Source organism: Idiotropiscis lumnitzeri, chromosome 19 (genome assembly GCF_059441095.1).
Source record: "Idiotropiscis lumnitzeri isolate Australia: NSW breed Sydney's pygmy pipehorse chromosome 19, RoL_Ilum_1.0, whole genome shotgun sequence".
Taxonomy (NCBI): Eukaryota; Metazoa; Chordata; class Actinopteri; order Syngnathiformes; family Syngnathidae; genus Idiotropiscis; species Idiotropiscis lumnitzeri.
Window position 1 is genome coordinate 7,066,023 of NC_142409.1, and position 20,634 is coordinate 7,086,656.

At 41.8% G+C, this 20,634-nt stretch overlaps 1 protein-coding gene across 3 annotated transcripts in view; it reads left to right on the top strand.

Annotated features, from left to right (window-relative positions):
* The window catches only part of LOC148318297 (partitioning defective 3 homolog), a 244,398-nt gene that overhangs the window by 97,338 nt on the left and 126,426 nt on the right, over positions 1 to 20,634 (top strand). For all 3 annotated transcript variants that reach the window (XM_088283027.1, XM_088283025.1, XM_088283024.1), the window contains exons 16-19: positions 2,312 to 2,498; positions 7,415 to 7,563; positions 12,307 to 12,540; positions 15,988 to 16,216. In XM_088283027.1, coding sequence (XP_088139153.1) covers positions 2,312 to 2,498; positions 7,415 to 7,563; positions 12,307 to 12,540; positions 15,988 to 16,216 — 799 coding nt within the window. The remainder of the gene's footprint in view (positions 1 to 2,311; positions 2,499 to 7,414; positions 7,564 to 12,306; positions 12,541 to 15,987; positions 16,217 to 20,634) is intronic.

Sequence of the window (20,634 nt, forward strand, 5' to 3'; positions counted from 1 at the left end):
GTGACCTCTCACCTTCGAGCTCAATGTCTCAGTGGGCGGCGCCATGCTTGGAAGGCAGAGAAACAGTAGAGTGAACTGCTGATGTATGAAGCCAGGTGGTCTCGCTGGCCACGCGATACATTTGTCTGTGTCGCTACTCGATGCCAAAGGGAGGAAGAACATTTCTGCTTCAATATCACCAAATAGCTTCCGCACAGCTGACCACAACTGGCCTGAAGTCTGCGGAAAAACTGACTTCCACTTTTTATTTGGGTTCCACTCACAGTAAAAATGAAGAAGAACATATTATTTGTGGCTTGTCATTTGAAAGTTCCAGAATCTTCATGTGACTGTAACAGAAAGTCACATGTCCGAATGTGGATTGAGGTGTCCCATTAGCACCTCAGTTCCTCAATACACGGCAGAAAGTGCTAATAAGTCACCTTTCCGCCTACAGAACACAAAAAAGAATGATCGCTATTTCCTTTGTGGAGTTTCACAGTGCCTTTTCGAACCCCACGGCCAGGAGCTATGCCGAAAATGGCAAGTCCTGCTAACACAAACTCGACAAAGTGTCCCCCTGCCCTGTAAATGAAATGTAGCCTTCTAAATGCATTTATAAAGCTATAGCAAAGGCATCCTGACACTAATTCAGAGGAGCACCTCTGTGGTTACCTGTATGTTCGAATTTACATTTTCAAGCAAGCGCAAAAAAAAACAAAAAACAACAAAATTTTAACAAAATTTAACAAAATTATAATCATTTTTCAAAGCATCAACACACCGCTTAGTTATACTCGTTTCTTTTGACACATGAGCTTTAGCTAGTGATAGGTAAACGAAGCTTCAAATCTGCTTCATGAAGCAGTTGTAGTATTTTTGGACTCCTGTCGATGGCACTCTCTATTCAAACTTCTCCAAATGCAAAAAGAGGCTTTTTTTTTGGAGCAGCACTCATCGGTTTATTTTATGCTGCAAAATATCGTAGCCGCATGCTTTATTCAGATAAACGTGACCCACGGCATTATCATTCCAGAAAAACACCCCCCCCGGTCACCATATTATCAATGTATGGATGTAAAAGTCCTGCAAAAGTGAACCCACTCACCCAAGACAGTTCAGTTCCAGCAATTGCCGAGCGTTTGTGACCGGTTCCCCATGCTGATTTACAGTGCCCATGAATTCAATTACCGAGGGGGTCCCCTGTCAAGCCGCCCAAGTGAGAAATTGCCTTCATTTCACCTATAGAATGTTGCCGGACTTAACTTGTTTATATTTTTCTATGTGCTAAATCGAAAAACTGCTGATTCGATTATCATGTTTTCGGCCACAAAAATATTTTAAACATAACAATAGTGTCTTGCGTAAAATTCAAATTCCACACATACTATGAGACATTTAATGCAGTGAACGCTATTATCAGTTGAGTTAAAGGTTGATTTGAGTCGAGCTCGCCATGAGTCTGTTGCTGTTTTGTATCTTTATTTTCCCTCCATTCATTTGTTTTGTTCCAGCAACAAACTAAACCGAATTACACACCTCACGGCTGCAGTAATTGCTGCTCAAAATTACTTCCACAGCATGCTCCTGTCATTAGTTGGCACTCTGTGAAATTAAATACCTGTTTGAATCAGGTCGGGGTTTTGGCAGGGCAAATATTGTTCTCTGCTGTTCGCAAAGACACAAAGTTGAAATCGCAGGCGCTGCGGAGAAAATGATTGAGCATTTCTAAACGTCGTGGTTTAATTGTAATCAGCTTTGCGCTTGAACTCTGCTCATGACTTTGCCTTCCGACTTGAGAACTTCTTTTCCCGCCCTTGACCGTGACTCTGGGCCTGATCACCGTGCAGAAAGAATCCTCCACCTCTGTCCTCATTGGGACGTCTCGTCGGACTGAACAACTCTTCTTCTCCCGCTCTTGCTACTGAGTGTCGGGCGATGCGGCGCGTTTCCTATTGACTTTGACGGCTGAGGAGATGTAAAGGGGCAATTCAAAGAAGTCTGCTACAGGGAAGGTCATGCAGGACTGAATACAAATCAGAAAAGCTCTTCTCCCGCGCGTCTTTGTCCTCTGGGAATGGAGGAGAATAGCTTCAATGACTCATACTTAAACATTTTGGCTTGCTTCAAGTGACAAAGTGATTTTGAATTGGATATTTGCTTGAGGTTTTTCGCCGATATTGAGCTTGACAAAACAGTACTTGATGTGATTTTTTTTTTTGTTTAATGAAGTTAAATGTGTCATTTGTTTCACTTTAAAAAGCGTGAATAGCTTCTCGAGTCAAGACGACTGTCTGACTTGATCCTTTCTGCCTCTTGTCCTCTGTCCTAGGTAAATACCAGCTCTCTCCCACTGTGAACATGCCACAGGATGACATTGTGTTGATCGAAGACGACAGGCCACCCCTGCTTCCCGTCCATTTCTCGGACCAGTCATCTTCAAGCTCTCACGATGACTTGGGATTCGTGGGCGAGAACCCGGTGCCATGGATCCATGAGCTGCCCAGTCAGAATGAATAGTAAGCGACACACTGTCCTTCTCCCGCTCTTGATCAATAACAAAATAAGACCGGCTTTGCGTTTGAATTTGAAGCTTGCTGCATTGTCACTGTCAACTCATCATGTAAATTCTCACATTTCCTCCTAAAACTCATTCACTCCCAATGACGGATTTATACGTTAAAAGTCCATTCACTTTACCTAATGGCAGTGAATGAATAAATGAATCTATTAATGAGTGGATTTATTCCGCATTCCATGCGGTTGACGTTTGTCATAGTCGATTATTGTACGGCACACTCAAGCTTCCTTTCCGCATGTACCTGCTCTCACAGTGGCGACTGCACACTCATGCATGACTTGCGGACCTGCACGCAGGGCAGAAGCGCGCTCTGTACCACCGCCCAGGGTTATCGTGAATAATTCATGTCGTCAAAGTCACATACATGAACACACGGCGGCCACGCGTTTCCTTTCACTCAAGCTGCTCCAGTGCATTCCTGACTTAAGGTGGTTCTCCTTTCACCTTTTTAAGCACAACGTCCCCCACATACGGTCTTAACAGGCATGCCAATTAAGCGCTGTTTTTTTTTTTTTTTTTTAAATTAAGCTTTTCCAGAAGTGGCAATGTCCCTGTATATGTTTTGAATATTTATTGTTCACCATTTCACCTCTGGCCTTCTTAATATTATGCAGCTGTCCTTACTCAAGGGATACACTTTGCCAAGGCCACAACTGCCTGCTAAAATCATTCTGATCCAAGTTTTTAGTCAGTGATGTAATCCACATTTGAGGTGCTTTTCACTACCTGACCACCCCCCCCCCCCTACTCATGATAAATCAGAATCAGTCTGACAAAAGACAGAAACTGCCTGACTTTCCCATTTTCTTGGGATCCCCAGCCAATAATGTGTTCATCTTCAAGTTTAAATTATTGCTTTTAATATGCATTTAATATTCAATATTTGGATTTTTATCCGCTCAAATTGATCAGGCACATTTATTTTTCAGTGTCAGGTTGAATGGATAAGGGATGGTTTTGAGCAAGATATACGGCTCATAAAATGTTAAATGTTAAGCAAAATATTTTGTTCGTTGAAATACAAAAGAAAAACATGACATAGAAAAATGTAACTACACAAAAGAAATATTTTCTCCAAGGTTTATATCCAACATTATAAAGATGCAAAATATTAAATAATCATTGAAAGCAGCACACTGAAATAGGTTTTAATTTTTTTAATCATAATTTCATCTTTTTTTTAAAATTGTTTTTTACTGTCTCGAGTGGAATTTAGAATGATGTAGGAAACGCAAGCTTCGTTTTATCATTTGTTAAAACTGTAATATTCAGACAACCTATCAGGTCGAGCCGCTATCATGATTCCACATACGTCCAAAAAAATCAAGCAGTCCTTTTTTTCCCCCCCATCACTTTCCATAATGTCAATCCTCGTGTTTGTTAGATTTGCCCGGGAGTTCTGATATACTCTGTCAACCTGCCGAGATTGACTGCAGACAAAACAGACTCACACACATGCACAAACACAAAGACACACATGCGCACATTCCAACCTGTATGTACACACACGCCTGCTCACACCCTCTGTTGCACAGATGCCCTCAGTCTCACAGGTGTTTAGATACACATTGGCTGGTAAACAATATTGCACATTAACATATAAAGTGGAAAGCGTCCATATAGGCGTGAACAAACTTTCAGGCTAATATCGCAGGCAGTCTGCTTCTTCAGTTGATCGGCTAATAGACTCGGCCATCAGAAAGACTGTATAACTAAGAATTACACGTGCCTCTGTGTTTTCCCTGAAATGCAAATAGTCCCCTCTAGCTTCATGAATATTTACTGTCTCTCTGTGGCGCGCCGTTGGTACAAGCATGTCATACATGCTCCCTCTTTTCTCCTCACCTTTGCATATGTTTCGCGAGGCACTCCATGCGGGGTACTCGATGTCTGTGACCTCCTTCGCAGGTGGATATCAGCATGAATAATGCTGCGCAGCAAACATGCAAAGTCTGAAATTTTCATTTGCCTCAATAGTCCATGTTAGCCGCTGTTTAGCTTCGTAGATGAAGACTGTGCTTTCGGGTCATGTTTGGGTTATTTGATTTTATGGACTGGTAGGAAGACTTCGTGCTAAAGATTAGGAGTGGAGTAGAGATGCGAGCATGAGTCAAGATGGGCGTAGAGCTAGTTCATTACTTCCCTCTCCACCAAGTGAAGATGGGATTTTTTTTTTTTGTTCTAAAGTTCGACAATTATACTACCGCAGTGGGCTGGTTACCACTCCAAGGTGTACCCCTGCCTCTCCACCAGAGGCAGCGGGCATAGGCTGTGGCTGACGTGACCCAAATGAGGACACGTACTATAGAAAAGAACGAAGTCCAGTGTGGTAAGTACAACTGGCTTGGAATTCTGCGGTTCAAAATTCGTCTCCGTTCTTCCTCGTGGATGTCGCTTCATATGGCCGATAAGAGAAGAGAGTGATTTGAGCTACGATTAAAAACAAGAAGCGCTATTCGCATTTTTAATACCACTGCGGGGATGCTTTGACACATTTAACTCCCTGCCAGGAGTAGATGGAGACAGGGAAGGCTGATTTAAAATGCACTCCAAAGCATTGCCTATGAGCAATGCTCAGCGCTGGTTAATTTTAGATGACATCAGGACGCTTAGCGTAGACGGAAGCATCTGCTTGGAATGTTGGAAATTGCTTTTAAATGCTGCTTAAAGAACAAGGGATGAGGGGACATTTTATCCATATGGGTTCGGGATCAGTTGAGGCATTGACAACAATGATGGACTCGGGGGGAAAAAAAAAACCTTGCCACGCTCTTCAGTGAAAAATATGATATAATTTGAGCAATGTATGTACAAATTCGTGCAATTGTGTGTGTGTGTGTGTGTTATTAAAATGATATACCGCCGTCATTTTGACACTGAATAATCATAAATAGTGGGACAGATAGAGTTAGCAGGATGATGCATAAATTATATAAAACCGATTACGATGAAACATTGCACGGTGTTGGCACATGAGTCAAGGAAGAAGCCATTAGATTCTAGCAAAGCTCTGGGTAAAGGTGCAGATGCAAGAATTTAATTCACTTTCAGTTACAATGTATATTCACTCTGACTGGAAATGCAACTGCAACTAAATTACAGTGTCAACTATAATTCCCTGGCAGCATAAGCTCGATTTTACATGCCGTGATTGGTAAATTGCTGAGTTGATATGAAGCCGGTGAGGTAAATGTTCAACAACATACAGTATTTGATTAGTTACTGCAGCCATATAAGATAAGTTTATGAAAGGGATTCCAACAATGTCTGTATTTAACAGGTCCCTTTTTTGAATTGTAAATAATATAAAAATGCTAATTAATTGTTTTAATATTTTTTTTTTATTTCTTCTTTGTGAGCATAGATGGTAGATGGTGGGGTAACCAAATTCTCTATTTTGAATGCATCTCCCACACACATAAACAGATTGTGTCATCCTATATTTATTGAAAAAATATATTGATATATCGTAAAAAGAAATCGGCATACCACAGAGCCCTAATGTGGGTGTAGAATTCCGACAATAACGATGCATATAATTTCACTTCAACTCATTCACTGCCAGCATAGGTAAAATGAATGGACTTTTCGACGTATAAATCCGTCAATGGGATTAAGATGACGTGTCCCGCTGGACATGCCGAGCTACTTTCCACTTTTTGTTTATGTTTTGACACTCCGTGTAGTCATTTATCACAACAGCGAGAGTGAGCGAAAAATAGATTCTGCGCTGTCCGAGCTGTCTCGTGCAAGAACGATACACTCGTTGAGACAAAACAGCAGTGTGTGTGCGAGTTACGTGAGGGCAAAAGAGAGCGATGATGAATGAATAAATAATACATCTGTGCTGTCATTGCTTTCTTCCGGCTCCACTTTCTCTCTTTCCTGTGTCAGCGGGAGGTGGGAACGCCGAGTATAGCAGACAGCAAAGTGACATATGAACACCGGCCTCTTGGTGACACATGACGCTCCACTTGCGTTGAATGAGCGCGACAAACCAAATCACAGTGCCGGCACGTCTATCTGTGGTCTTTTACAGTCGCTTCGATTGCGTGCTCATTTGTAAAATAGAAAAGAAAAACACTTTTCATGCTTGCATCGTTTGGAAGACTTCATTAGTCCCACATCTGTCTCCTTGAATGGCAAGGTGTTCACCCTAATTGTAATGCAAATACCAGTGCCCCGTCACCCAAACTCTCGCCTCCCACTCCCTTCCGATTTTCAATTAAGATCCAGACAGAGATAGAGCATCTTAAAGGTAAATTGGAATGGGAGCCTGCTCTCGGCTTCTGCCTCAGACATACTGAGGGGGGGGTGGTGTGTGTGTGGGGGGGGTGTTATTGAGTGATACTGACCCCAGAGCATCCTCACATCAGGTGTCGCACGTGAAACTCAACTTGTGCTGAACCAACCCAGCAAGAAATCCTTGAGTAGGATCCTCGTTGTAATGGCAAAAAAGATTGGATGTGTATTTATTATATATATGTAACGGAGTGATTGGGGATTTGTAGGATTATTAACTCATTCACGACCAGCCGAGAAAAAAAAAAAAAAAAAAAGGATCTTTGACGTATTTTGCCGTCAATGGGATTAAATGAGTTAATTGTTAGATTGTATCACCTCTGCCGTATTATCAGAATGGCCCCTTGACATTCTTACATGAACAGATGGATTCATACTACACCCGGCAGCCAGCCATATACTCTACCCCGCTCATCCTTTTTTTTATGTATTTATTTATTTATGAATTTATTTTTTTGTCTGATTTTATTGCTCAAACATGGCTTCCAAAAAGGACTTGCATTCACACACGTTCACACTCCCGACCTAACTTCCCTTTCTTATCTATTGCAGCTCATTGAGTGCCGACGCGGACCCCGATGGGTCGTTTCAAAGGGAGGGCTTCGCCCGCCAGAGTATGTCTGAAAAGCGCACCAAGCAGTATGAAAATGCTGCCCAGTTGGAGATCATCAAGTCACGCAAGTCCAAGAGCATGGATTTAGGTAAATGCGCTGCTTGTTTAATACGACACATGTATGGTGTGAGGTTTTTGGATTGACACGTAAGAACCTGACGCTTTGGGGTTTAGTTTGCACGCAAACAAACCCAAACGCATCGTGACTAATGTGTCAACAGTCTCTGGTTGCATCCTACCTATTCTCTTTTCCTTTTGGAGACCCATGCAACTGTTTTGCTTGCAGCCCATCTGCAATTTGATATTTTTGTTGGTTTCTCGGCCCAATTAGCATCAAGACATCATCTAGGTTTGTCAGTGTCGGTTGCAAATATAATCGGATTTGCCCGTGGACAGGAAGTGAGCGGAGTGGATATGGGGAATAGATGGCTTATTGCTGCAAATGCACATCTTATCTCTGGACGCTATCAAAAAAAGCCTCTTGATTGATCCAAAGTGATGTCAGCATTTACTTGTAGATTTGATTAGTCCTGAAAAGGATCGGAGTACTTATCAGACAATCTGGAAATGAGCCTTGATGCATTTTCTTTTATAATTCTAATATTGTTATATAATACATGAATGATTGGATTCATTTGTTTCGGAAGCCCTGACCTCAACCCAATTGTAGATATTTTGAAATAATGCGTTATTTGATCCACGTCTTCTCTCTCGAACTTGTGAAAATTTGCGTTGTTACGAAAGTTGCTAAACTCGCAATATGTCACACATTCGTTTCCATGACGACTACTACTGGTAGTTCTTATTCTACTTGCCGTTGGCTTTTGGTACATTACCACCACCTTCTGGGTGCTGGGGATAATGCACCAAAAATATTTGCCAACTGCCAAATGAAAGTCTACACACCATTTGGGAACAGGGATTTTGGATCCAAGCCCGAGCTCTAATTAAGATAGACGTTGCACGACCAGCTAATCAATAAAAAAAAAGTGTGACTCATAATCGAAAAAGTTGAAGATTCAGAACTTTCTACTCATTAATAAGGCTTCTCTTCTTCAGCGCTACCATGACTTAACGCTTAACATGCTCAACGACGAGCTCTCACATCACTGGCCGTAGGGATTTCTCGTTTAAAACATATTCCAGGTGCTCCCATATCATGGCAGCGGGATGGATTTCTTGTCTTTGAAGAGCCTCATTGTTGAAATATGCGAAATTGATCAGACAAACCACGTTCCTGTTCCATTTAGATGTAGAATGAGATTGGGGAAAGAAAGAAAAGCGAGGCACCTCAGCTTGCAGGAATATCTGTGCCGTGTAAGCCGCATGACTGACAGGCTCATGTACGGGATGTAATATCCTCTACGTTTAAACCCCATTGTCATCTAATACCGCTTCTTTTCTTGAACTTTATTGTCCCTTCTCTCGTTGCTTTGCATGTTGCATGATAGCTCTCGCGCGTATTTGTGCTCTTTAACAGTAGCTGATGAGATTAACAGCAGCGCAAGAACCGGTGGAGGTAAGCATATGTGCCGGCCGGGACTTTTATTCAATTATTACAATGGGCCATTATGGTGCCACGGGTCGATAAAAGAGATTACACAAGTGACCCCCACCCCGCATCCCTCCTTTCCCATTACCGACTCAGTACAAACCATAGCTGACTGTTGTAGTCACCAAGTAAATATTCAACAAAATTCAGGTTTCAGTGAGTGAGTGAGTAGTACTTGCAATAAAGTATAAATTACGGATTAACTCGCTTAGCGCTGGTTTGTAGCTTGTTATCAAAAATAATTTACACAAGTTAACACAGGAAAGACAAATTTTGGATTCATCGGATGAAAGGCTTCGTGGGAGCTCTAGATCAGCCATGGGCAATGGCCAGCTCCTCAATCCAGTTGGGGGATGCCATGTGAATCAAAACCAAACTTGAGCGTTGTGATAAAAATCACCGATAGAGTGCGTCAAATCAGTGACGGTCGGAAATTACTTAAAAAAACAAAAAAACCATCCACAAATTAGTTAACCATTTAGAGCAGGAGTTGTCAGCTCTGTATGCCTCACAAAATTCTGTTGGTCTTTCATAAGCAGTCTGGAATTTTAGGGTTCTGCTCAAGTTTCCCTAAAACAAAACTTATTTCGATTGAGCAAGGCATTCATGGCAAGACATCCTGTAACCCTGATTGAGATATTACCGCTAAATCCCCTTAATTAAGATTTTTTTTTTTTTTTACGACACACGTTGAGGGCATGAAGGACGTCCTATGTCATGCTAATGATCTACAACTCCCAGAGCTGTACGAGCCTGACTGACTCCAGGGACATCTTCCCTCCTTTGGGGTACCTGGACTTGGCCTTTCCCTGACCACCTCGGAGGCTATTTTTACCATAATTACCCTTTTACTGTCCCGACTCTTTGAATAAATTATGTGTAATGGAGCCGCTGTCTGTACACATATCTTTACATGCAAGGGCCGATGGTGAATAATAGCTGGGTTGCATAGTTTGAGCTGCTCTAATTATAGTACGGGGCTCCTGTCCCTGTAATAACCGCTGCTGATTTATTCATGGAGTTTGCCATGGCTCCCCTTTAAGGCTTAATAGCAATAGATCTTCTCCAATTAACATCCCTTGCACTTAATATGCCGAAGGAACACAAAATAGTGACCAAGTTTTGCCTCTGGACGTGACACCATTCCAGGTGCGGCCACTATTTGTTTGAGATTCGCTTTCCTTTGTGTGCGTTTCAGTGTGATGATTTTCATTTGTCCTCCAGGCGTGTGGGGAGTGGCAAACGCTTGTCTGTATGCAACGGGGGGGAATATGTATTTTCATGGCTTTGAATAAGAGGGCGTCGAGGAGCAGAGCGCATCGACTCTGGAGATAGGAATCACATAATAGGACGGCATACAGAGAGCTGTCCGTCAAATTCTCCCTCGAGAGCTTGGGATTTTTCTGATGAAAACAAAGGAAGGTTACAGCTGGCAACGGTCTTTTCCTGTCTCCTTGCTTTGCCGTCGTCTTTGTGTCTCTCGTTCCCTGTGCCGTTCACCAGACTTGTGAGAAACAATGGTGAAGTGGATGGTGAAGCCGAATACAGAGTGGGAGGAAAAGTCCCTGTTTTCCGAAAACGGCAGATGTCATTTTGGTCCCCTTCAACTGTTGCATCCTGTACGAGCTTGCAATTGCGTTGTGTCAAACACACTTTGGCTGCCGGGCGTCTGATCTCTGCAGGCTTAGCACAAAATCATTTTGGGGGATTGCAATCTTTTTTATGCTAGTCTAGTATGACGACATGCGTTCGCCCAATTAGATACTTTCTTTTAAACAGACGCATTGCATAACCACACTACATTTAAATCAAAACACATTTTTTTTGGGGGGGGAGCCTGCCCGAAAGTTGCACATCTGATGCAGCATTATAGGATTGTTCACTTATTTGGAATGGTGTTTTCGGAATTGGGTCCTGGTTCTCCAGGGATTGGACATGTTTACTAGCATTGATGAAATCCAAGATAAAAAAAAAAATCACGACAGTGCATTTCGTTGCGTGGAAACCAGACTCAGTTGACCTTTTTAGCCTATTTGACTTCTTAGACAGTCGATCTATAGGCACAACGAATGCTCGAAAATAACTCACACTTCATTGAGGTGCATTGGTAGCAGATGTAGCAAAAAAAAAAAAAAAAAGGGAGTCCCTCGTGACCCGAAAGATCTTCCTCTTCAGCCGATTCCCTATATTGGCGCTGCTCCAACCCTCCTCCAAAACAAATACATTTCAGTGGCCGTACTGCATACAGGATACTACGTTATTTTCTTTAAGACAAGGGGGATTATTTTCTTTGCGTAATATATCTTTGGCAGTGTAAGATTCCACCTAAAAAAAAAATCCACTGGGGTCACCCAGCAGCAGTGGGTCACACCTCATTTAGCCAAATTCAAACATGCTAAGTTCCGGGACAGAGAATTGTGTGTCTGTCATATGGTTTGTGTTATTGCGGCTGCGTGTCTGAGTTTGGGCAACTCAAAGCAACGACACATTAAGTGTTGCTGAGCACGTGTTCCATGTGGTGTGTGCAGAGGTAGAACCTTTTACGGTATTTGCGATTTGCATGACAAGTTTTTTACTCAGGAATTTAAGACATAATGCTGCTCCTGTGCCATAATTATTCATAATAATTCATAATAATAATTAATATTTATAATTCCATACATGCCTAAATTTGTGAACCTTGTGTTACGAATATATGCAAGCTGTGTACATTTGACTAAATGAGAGCAAGCCTGGCTTTTCTTACTTATCTCCCATTATTTCTTTCACCTTGATTGACACGCCTTTTTTATGAATTAAAAAAAAAAAGTTGATTTGGTAGGCGATTTAAGGTCGCAGGGTTCACATCGCCAGGGCTGCTTATGCTAAATTGCCTAATGTGTGGGGCGTGAGTGGCTAACTGTCATTTTTTTTCAATGTTTGTGTCCTAGTCAGATTCAGAATCATTGAGCTGTGCGAAATAGAAGTATTAGAGCTGTACTTGAAACTGAAAAACAATATTTCATTGTAACTGTTTTGTATTTATCATGGGATTATTATAGTTGTAAAATCATTTGTTCTCACTTGTGACATCTGCTCCCAAAGGCCATTGAGTGAAGGGGATACCACCAGAAAAAAAGTTTAATTATGTTTTCAGCTACATTTATAAGTGATTTTTAATTTTTTTTATTAATATTGATTTCACACACGTGAGCAATAGAATATTCTTTTTTCATGAGTTGTCAGAACTTCCGTTAGACTACTTACACCTCACGGACACAATTTCCTTTTTTTCCGCAGGTTCTTCACGAGAAAATGTCGGACCCTCGCTGGGCCTGAAAAAGTCCAGTTCCCTTGAAAGCCTCCACACCGCCCTTGCCGCAGCTACGCGGAATGGTGAGCTCAATGTCAACAGGCCGCACTCCCGAATCATCAGGGGCCGAGGTTGCAATGACAGTTTCCGAGCAGCAATCGACAAGTCGTACGACAAACCAGCCGTTAATGCACCTGAGGAAGAAAACAACATGGATACATGTAAGTTTGTTGCCATACCGTACTCACCGTTTACGACTGCTTCGAGCCTCACGCAATAGACGTTAGAGTTGGGTAATTACACTGATGTGTCATTCCCACTGGAACGGTGTTAATCTGGACCGTTTCGAAGACATGACCTTTTTTTATTGCCCCAGAGTCCAATCGGAACGCTTCCTTTTCAATGCCAATTTGTAGTTATGTAGTGTAGCTTTTGAATAGAGCAGGCGTGGGCAAACTACGGCCCGGGGGCCACATGCGGCCCGGCCCGTTAAACGTTTTAATCCGGCCCGCCAAACTTGAAAAAAATGTAATTATTAAACCTTGTTAATGTTTTATTTTCAAAATACTGTGGTTTTTCAAAGACATATATATTGTTGGAATGCTTTTGTTCACTTTCATTTCAAATTCATTTTCTCCGATGAGATGAGGTTACCAAAACACTCCATCCATCTGCTCCTGGTCCGGCCCCTCTGTCAAATTTTAGAACCCATTGTGACCCGCCAATCAAAACGTTTGCCCAACCCTGCCATAGAGCCTTTCGAGAAAGTCAGAATTCTCAATTACGGTAAATTGGATCACCAGTCGCTCGAGAAGTGTTTTTCATACACCATTCCCATAATTTTGGTGCACGCTCAGTGTACGCTCCATTGTCTTGGTAACACGGTCATTAATAATAAGACTGTAGAGGATGTGGAAACATGTTTTCCCAGGGTTACTTGCTTAAAATGATGATCAACAGAAGAGAAAAAAGAAGCCGAAAAAAAACTCTGCATCAATTAAAAATAATTTCCTATAATTGTTTTAATTAATTAGACACCACAGTTTGTACCAGAAGGCTGATTTTTTTTTTTTTTTTCTCGCTCATTCCGAATTCATTACTGAGGAACTTGCTCAATTGACTTATTCTAAAAAATAAAAACATCCATACCAGCTCCTGAATGAGTGAGCATATCCATTTCTCCTCTGTGTTTGACGATAAAGCGGCATGTGTTTGGCATAGGGAGACGGGCGTCTTATGTTACGCCAACAGGTAATAATACTGCAGCGCCACATGAGTAATTGCAATATATACATTTCCAACCGCCAAAAGATTCCATTAAACACGAGTGAGGGAAACATTTGAAAAAGAGGGAAATATTTGCCTGAAATGCTTTGTTCTCATAAGCTCTGTCGGCGAGCCACTAAATACAGTCTTATCTCTGCAAAGAAAAATGGGGAAAGCCGGCGATTTCCGCTGCTGCGGTTTATTGCATCCACCCCCCCGCCCCCGCCCCACATAATATTCAAATAACTCTGTTTTTCAATTTAGATAAAAGCAGCCAGTTTGTGCTCGTCACTGAGGTTAATAGTCAACGTTAACAGATAAGCCGCCACTGTCCTCTGCTCTAAGACTTGTATTTAAATAAAATAATAATTTGGCATCTCCTAAGTAAAATGTGTCCCCATAAGATATTTTGCTCGGCAAAATGCGCTCCTCCTTGTCCTACTTGGTGTTGTGTCCTTTGAAGATACATTTGAAAAAGAACTCGAAAGGAATATTTGCAATTTTGAGCAAATCAAAAAAATGCCGTGTTGTAATAAGACAAGCAATTGTACTTGTCTGTCATAAACTAAACTGACAGTCCAGCTTTAATGTTCTTGATTTTTGAACGTTTCACCAAAGTGGCACAGAATGATTCCTGTGGTTTTCTGTCCTGGCAAATTATCTCCTGACTCTTTTATCAACGCGTTCTGTCTGTCAGGTCTTTTCTTCTCAAATTCTTGAGGATGGCTAGATTCTTTTCATGTATTAAAGGAATTTTGCTACAAGACTCATTTGATGGCATAAATTGTGCTGATTTATGTGGGAATATATTTGATTCAAATTGTTTGCCCTGCCTTTTAAAGTGAAATGAAACACTTTTGTGATACCGCATATCAAGAACATCAGAATCAGAAGGACGTGTAGGGTTTGTGTTTATTTAATGCTGACACACTTGCAAAATCGAGGATGTTACACGCTGTCATCATTGCCACAACAGTATTTGCATCCCTGCTAATCTCAGTCATTTAAATAGCCACATTCTACTGCAGCGTTTAAATGATGGATGAAAAGATTGAATAATGTGTGTGATGAAGCTGATACTGTCCCTGAAGGTTCCCTCAAAATTGTGGAGATTTAAAAAGATAGCAAAGCGCTTAGTATAATAGAGAGAAAATTGTGGAAGGTGCTCTAGTCTGTGATCGAGGCAAGCTAGTTGCTATTTATGCTAGCTTGCCAAAAGCTTTGGCTAACTACTGCTGCTGTGACACACGTCGCTCCAAAGTCACTAATCCATGCCGGCGAATAAACTTCGCTTCGCTCTCACGAAGGGAGGATGAGGACAGCTGGAGAAGCTATGCTAATTGCTTAGCTAAGGCTAAGTTAAGCTAAAGCTAACCTAAGATTGTAACCGTGTGATTAAGATCGTGTGGGATTGAGTGGATGTCGTGAAAGCGTTATTAAAATACAATATGTATTGTATTGCATTGTATCTTTCAAGTGCCACGACTTAATCAGCTAAGAATTGCTCCTCAAAATTAGATTTTAGCAAAGTCTGCCATTGTTTCAGTGTAGCACCCGCTTTCTTTTTGAGCCTCAGTAAATACTTTCCCACCTCCACCAAACGCACAATTTTGATGACATTACATAATTTGAAAAATGTATATTATGAGGAATTTATACCTCACATCTCGGAGAGAAAATTAAAATGATAGCAGAGAAGATCTTATGGTTATACCGTATTTGCAATTAAGATCCCTCTGAGTCTTTTTCAAGATTACTTCTACTGTATATGTATAATTACTGACAGATTAATTACATTTTGCACATCACTTCTTATTAGATGTGATGGGAACTTTGAGTTTAATCAACCGTATATCACCTAAGGAGTTTGGGTTCCATTTGATGTCTGGGATTGAATTAGACTCAGATGTAAATTACAAACCCGATCCACATGACTAACGTTAGAGCTCGATCACATAATTTATGTGAAATAGGCTGAAGGCAAAAAAAAAAAAAAATAAATAAAAATCCAGAAGCAGGCAAAGGGGGTTAAGTTAAATGCATATATTTGAAGCTGACTCTGGGTAAACCTACTGAAGTTTCCAGATGACTACAAACCTCACAGGGAATGAAATGTAAATATATTCAGCTTTAATGAGGCTGCGGTATTCCGTGTGTTTTGCTCAAAGATATTAAACCACGTGAGACGTAAATGTTCCCTTAATGGTTGATCTGATGTAATCAGGAGCAAAAATTAACGATACTCTGTTCTGCATGAGGATTCAAATTGAAGACGTGCTTCCATGTTAAGTCACATTTTCACGATTATCATGCAAAGAGCTGTACGATTTTCGTCACCGATTATCCCGCCCGTCTAACCTCTCGCAATCTTTCTTGAACTCACCCACATGTTGTCACTCAAGTGGACGAGGACACCGAAGGAAGTTCCCGATCAGGTCATGATTCGATGTCCGCCAGTGGTGACCTCTTCATTGGCCCTAGCCTCAATGGCAACACGTCCAAAGAAGACACGCTGAAACATCGCGACAAGGTGGACAAGAAGAAGCCCGACCGGGAGAAAGAGAAGGAGAAAGACAAGGACAAAACCAAAGCCAAGAAAGGCATGCTAAAGGGCCTCGGCGAGATGTTCAGGTAAGATCTGACCGCAGCACCTTCCTCTGCCCGTGTAGCCGTGAGTTGCGATTGCTTTCTGCTTTTTTTTTTTAATGCCGTCGAACATTTTCACCGCATGATCATACGGAATCTGACTGCATTCCTTGAGTGTTGCAGTGCTAATTGGGAGCTCCTCTCCTTGAACCCAGCAGGATGCAGGGAGAAGGTGAAGGGCTGGGTTGATATGGACCTTAAGAGCCTCTGGCACAATCGACAGATTATATTTAATAAGGCTAACATGTTTTATTCATGAATAACCATGTGCTTGTCCGAATGGCGAAACAAACGTAAGCTTTGGTTGAAGGCCGCTGCTGGTGCGGCTTTTCGGTGAAACAATCGCTGCAGGTAACTGTTAGTGTTTTTATTTGTACCGTCATTGGAATGATTTTCAACCGTATACACAATTTGAGGGTTTTTGGCTCCATATCTAGAACAAGAACTCTGTTGGTGTTTTAATTATGGCTAATCCAAGATGTTTCAGCAAGTTTTTTTTTGTTTTTGTTTTTTTTGAGTTTTTGGACACAGTGCCAAAAAAAATGGAGGCAGTTGATTCGATGCACATTGAAATAGGGCATAAATTAACGCTGGATGTGCTGCAAGCTCTCTTTTGCCTTAAATTGCTTCCATGTGGATTACTTTAATGGGATTAGCAGGCGTATCACATCACGTGGCCTGGCAATGAACAATAAAGTCGACAAGTGTGTTTTGGGGTCACAATTGCGACAGCGTTGCTTGTTTTCTATTCTCGGCTAGTGTGTTACGAAAAGATTTTGTTAAAAAATGAGGGGATATAAGGTTGGGTGTCGGCAAAGCTTCTTTCGAGGCTGACATGTGGCTGTTTAGTGATTTTTATGAGTGCAGGTGACCTCGCCACATGCCCTTCTGACTTCTTCATCACACCTCATTTTCTTTGAGTGCCTCGTCCACTTAGGATTTGGCACACAGCGGGCTTAGCGTAACTCCCGATATATATCCATCTCTTGGATCCCGGTGCGTTCAACGGATGATTGCAGAGGAGCAAGAAACTCTTGAACGAGCATGTCTCTGACTCTCAAAACTCTTGTCTGTCCCCTTCTTGTTTGTTATACTATTTCCTCTTTAAAATATTTTGACAGCTCTCACACCCACTGCACTGTTCTATTATCTTCATATTCCTTTTCCCCGAATCCAACTTTAGAAAGTTGAAGTAGGAAATGGGGTGAGAGTAAATACATCCCAGTGGATTCAAAAGCAAAACTTTATAGATCAAGAAGAAACTATCATAAAAATTGCCGGAGGCAAAAAAGAAATTACATGTGATGGGAGCGATTTTAGAGAAACTAGCAAAAGCCCCGACGGTAATTTTAGATTCTGTGCCTGACGAAGGCTTTGTCTTGTCAGTAAATTCAACAATCTCAGGCTTCCAGATCACGCACACGCTATACATTAGCAAGTTTCGCATGTGAGCTCTTGGCTGTTGTATCCAAGCATCAAAAAGACATCCTGATGAGGTTAATCCTTTGTAATGGATGTCTCTGCGGTTTTGTGTCTGTCACTCTTTATCCCTGCATTCCTCTACCATGCAAGTCTCGTTCTCCTCTCCCTCTAAAGGGGTTTCAGGGAGTTCTGCATCGGTGCTGCAATTTGAGTTCATTTGCATGCAGGGCCTTTGGACAGCTTGATGAATGTGGATCATGTCCGATTAATGGACATCCTGATTGGTAGTGCATTAAAAGCCAAGAGAAACAAGAATGGTCCTAATATATATATATATATATATATATATATATATATATTAGAGCTGTCAGGGATTACATTTTTTCACTAATTAATAGAAAAAAAATCCATAATTAATTGCGATTAATCGCATTTAGTATTTTTTGTGAGGCTTTTAACAGGTAATTACTTGAATAATATATTGGAATTAAATCAGAATCACCAAATATGAAGTGTGTGATCCTTCAATGCGATCTAAACTGAGTCATCTTTACAGAATTTTTTTTTTTTTTTTTTTCTAGAAGCAATTCTCAAAATTCATCCACTACATTTTGTTGTAAGCACCACACTCCAGCAGTGTTGGTTTGCAAGGCCCAGTGGTAACTTAAGCAAGGTGTTTTGTCCTGAGATCATGTGCTAAGGATGTACAGCTAATTTGGAATTTGGCTTTCCAAGTTATCAAAATATTTGATCGCATTAATTAAAAAAAAAAAAAAATCCTGTGTTAACGCTTTAATTTTGACAGCCCGAATATATAATTATATATATATATATATATATATATATATAATACCACCTCTATTCTCAAGAAATGATTCTAATTGTCTCAGGACAGTTTGGAGACCTTTTAATTTTCCATATTCATCGGAACGTGCAAGTGGAAGGGAAGGAGCAGCGACTCCTACAGTATATGTAATTGTCCTGGTTCGCCGATAGCATGTGATCATTAGATCCCAATTCTATCCGATTTGTTTAGTTGTTGAATCTTTGCCCTGGGCTGTGTTGGCGTGCTTGATGGCAGTGATGTCTTGGTCTGGCCTGTGAGACCGCCTTCAGGCATGCCTAATGAGGTGTCATTTCGCTGCCTCGCGACTGACTGACTGACCTCCTTCATCAAAGCCGCATTCCCATTATTCCTTGACCTTATGTATACGGATGAGTATTAAATTGATAGCGAGACAGCACTCGAGGAGCTCAATTTCCGAATATCATCACGTGAAATTACATTACACTGCTACTTTGACCCCATTAATATGATTTTCGCAGTCATACTCTCCTTGGCAATTTTTAAAGCGACTTTATCAGCGATTGAGACATTTTCATACCAGTTTTTTATACTATGACCCAGTTTTCATCGAAATGAAAACAGCCTGTTTTCATTTTTTTTTATTTTTTAGAATCAAGAAAAATAATTCTTTAGTAGAGCTGCGGGTATAGAATGGAGCTAGAGCTGTTCCTTATGGTTGTTGTCTCCTGCTGTTTTTTGGTTATGGTATTTTTTTTTTTTGTGGTGTCATTTCTGTAACATGTCGAATTGTATCTACGTGGAAGGGCAAATTGATTTGGACAAGAGTTATGCAAATATAAGACACTCCTGGAATAAAGTAGCGTGAAGGAGATGAGCTGGTGGAGGCTGCAATGTTGAAAGGCATGGCCAGGGTGAGGAAGTGGGGGGCAGGGTGCATGGGTGAGAGTGGGGGCGTGTGCACTGGAGTGAACTGGGGCACCAAAGGGAGAGCGGGAAAGGAGGGATGAAAAGGAAAAGCGAACAGGGCAGCGAGAAAAAGAAGGGAGCTTTTCACAGCGGCACAGTCACGACATCATGAAACTGTCTGCCCGCGGGGAAGGATTAAAGCTTCCCCAGCAATTTAGCCTTTTTGTTTTTTTTTTTTTTTTTTAAATATGTGCTTCTGCACCCGTTTGCATGTTAGCGTGCATTTTCTAGTAGGACGTGAATCCTGTGTGTGCGAGGCATGTTTCCTCATGTGTGTCGACGATAAGACATATTAATGGGATCTGGCATCACCCTCACCAATTCTCAAAGCTAAAGGCGGACGCACACACCCTCAACGCCGCGGCCCCCCACCCCTCGTCGCCGCTCTGATAAGTACCACGCCTGACGTGGAGCCATCAGCCGACATCGGAGCTCGCTTTGACAGCCGCGCGCCCCCCCTGTCTTCTCCTTTCCTCCTCACCCTCTATCACCCCGGGGGACCTCCTCTGCTTGCTCTTCCCAACAGATGAATTCCCACTCAAGGCTAGCCAGAAACGTGCCGGAGAAAAGGGCGTGGAGAAATACATGAAGTGGAAGGCCTTCTGTCTTTGGGTTTATTATTCTTAGGCAGTCTGGAAGCACACTGGGAGCGTGTGTGTGTGTGTGTGTGTGGGGGGGTGTGTGTGTGGTCGGAGGCTTTCGTGTGTGCAGTCCAATGACTTTAATACAAATGCCATGCAACAAAGGCACGACCCACCTTATGTGTAGCATGAGAGCACGTGGTTAGCGTGCTCCATCTTTAGCCCGATGAACATTTCTGCTCGTGTGGGTGGGAACAGCAGATGTCTGCTAAGCCAGTTTGATCATGAGCACACCGACATCGCACACGCATTAGCCCGTCGTTTAATAACACGCACACATCCGAAACCGCCGGCGTGCGCGATCAAAATCCGACTTTCCACCCTCATGCGCCGCTGTTTGCCTCTTGTTCACATATGCTGATTGCGATATGCCACCAGTCGAGTTGAAAACTGCAATTAGCCACCTCCACATGTGGGGTGTAACATCTGCTCGGTGTAATCTGCACAAAAATGATAATTGTTCCTCTTTGGCGCCACCTCACTCGTCGTAATGTGTTTAGTACAGCTGGCGTAATGTGGAAAAATGACGGTCGGCATACGACAACGACGATTACACGTAAACACAC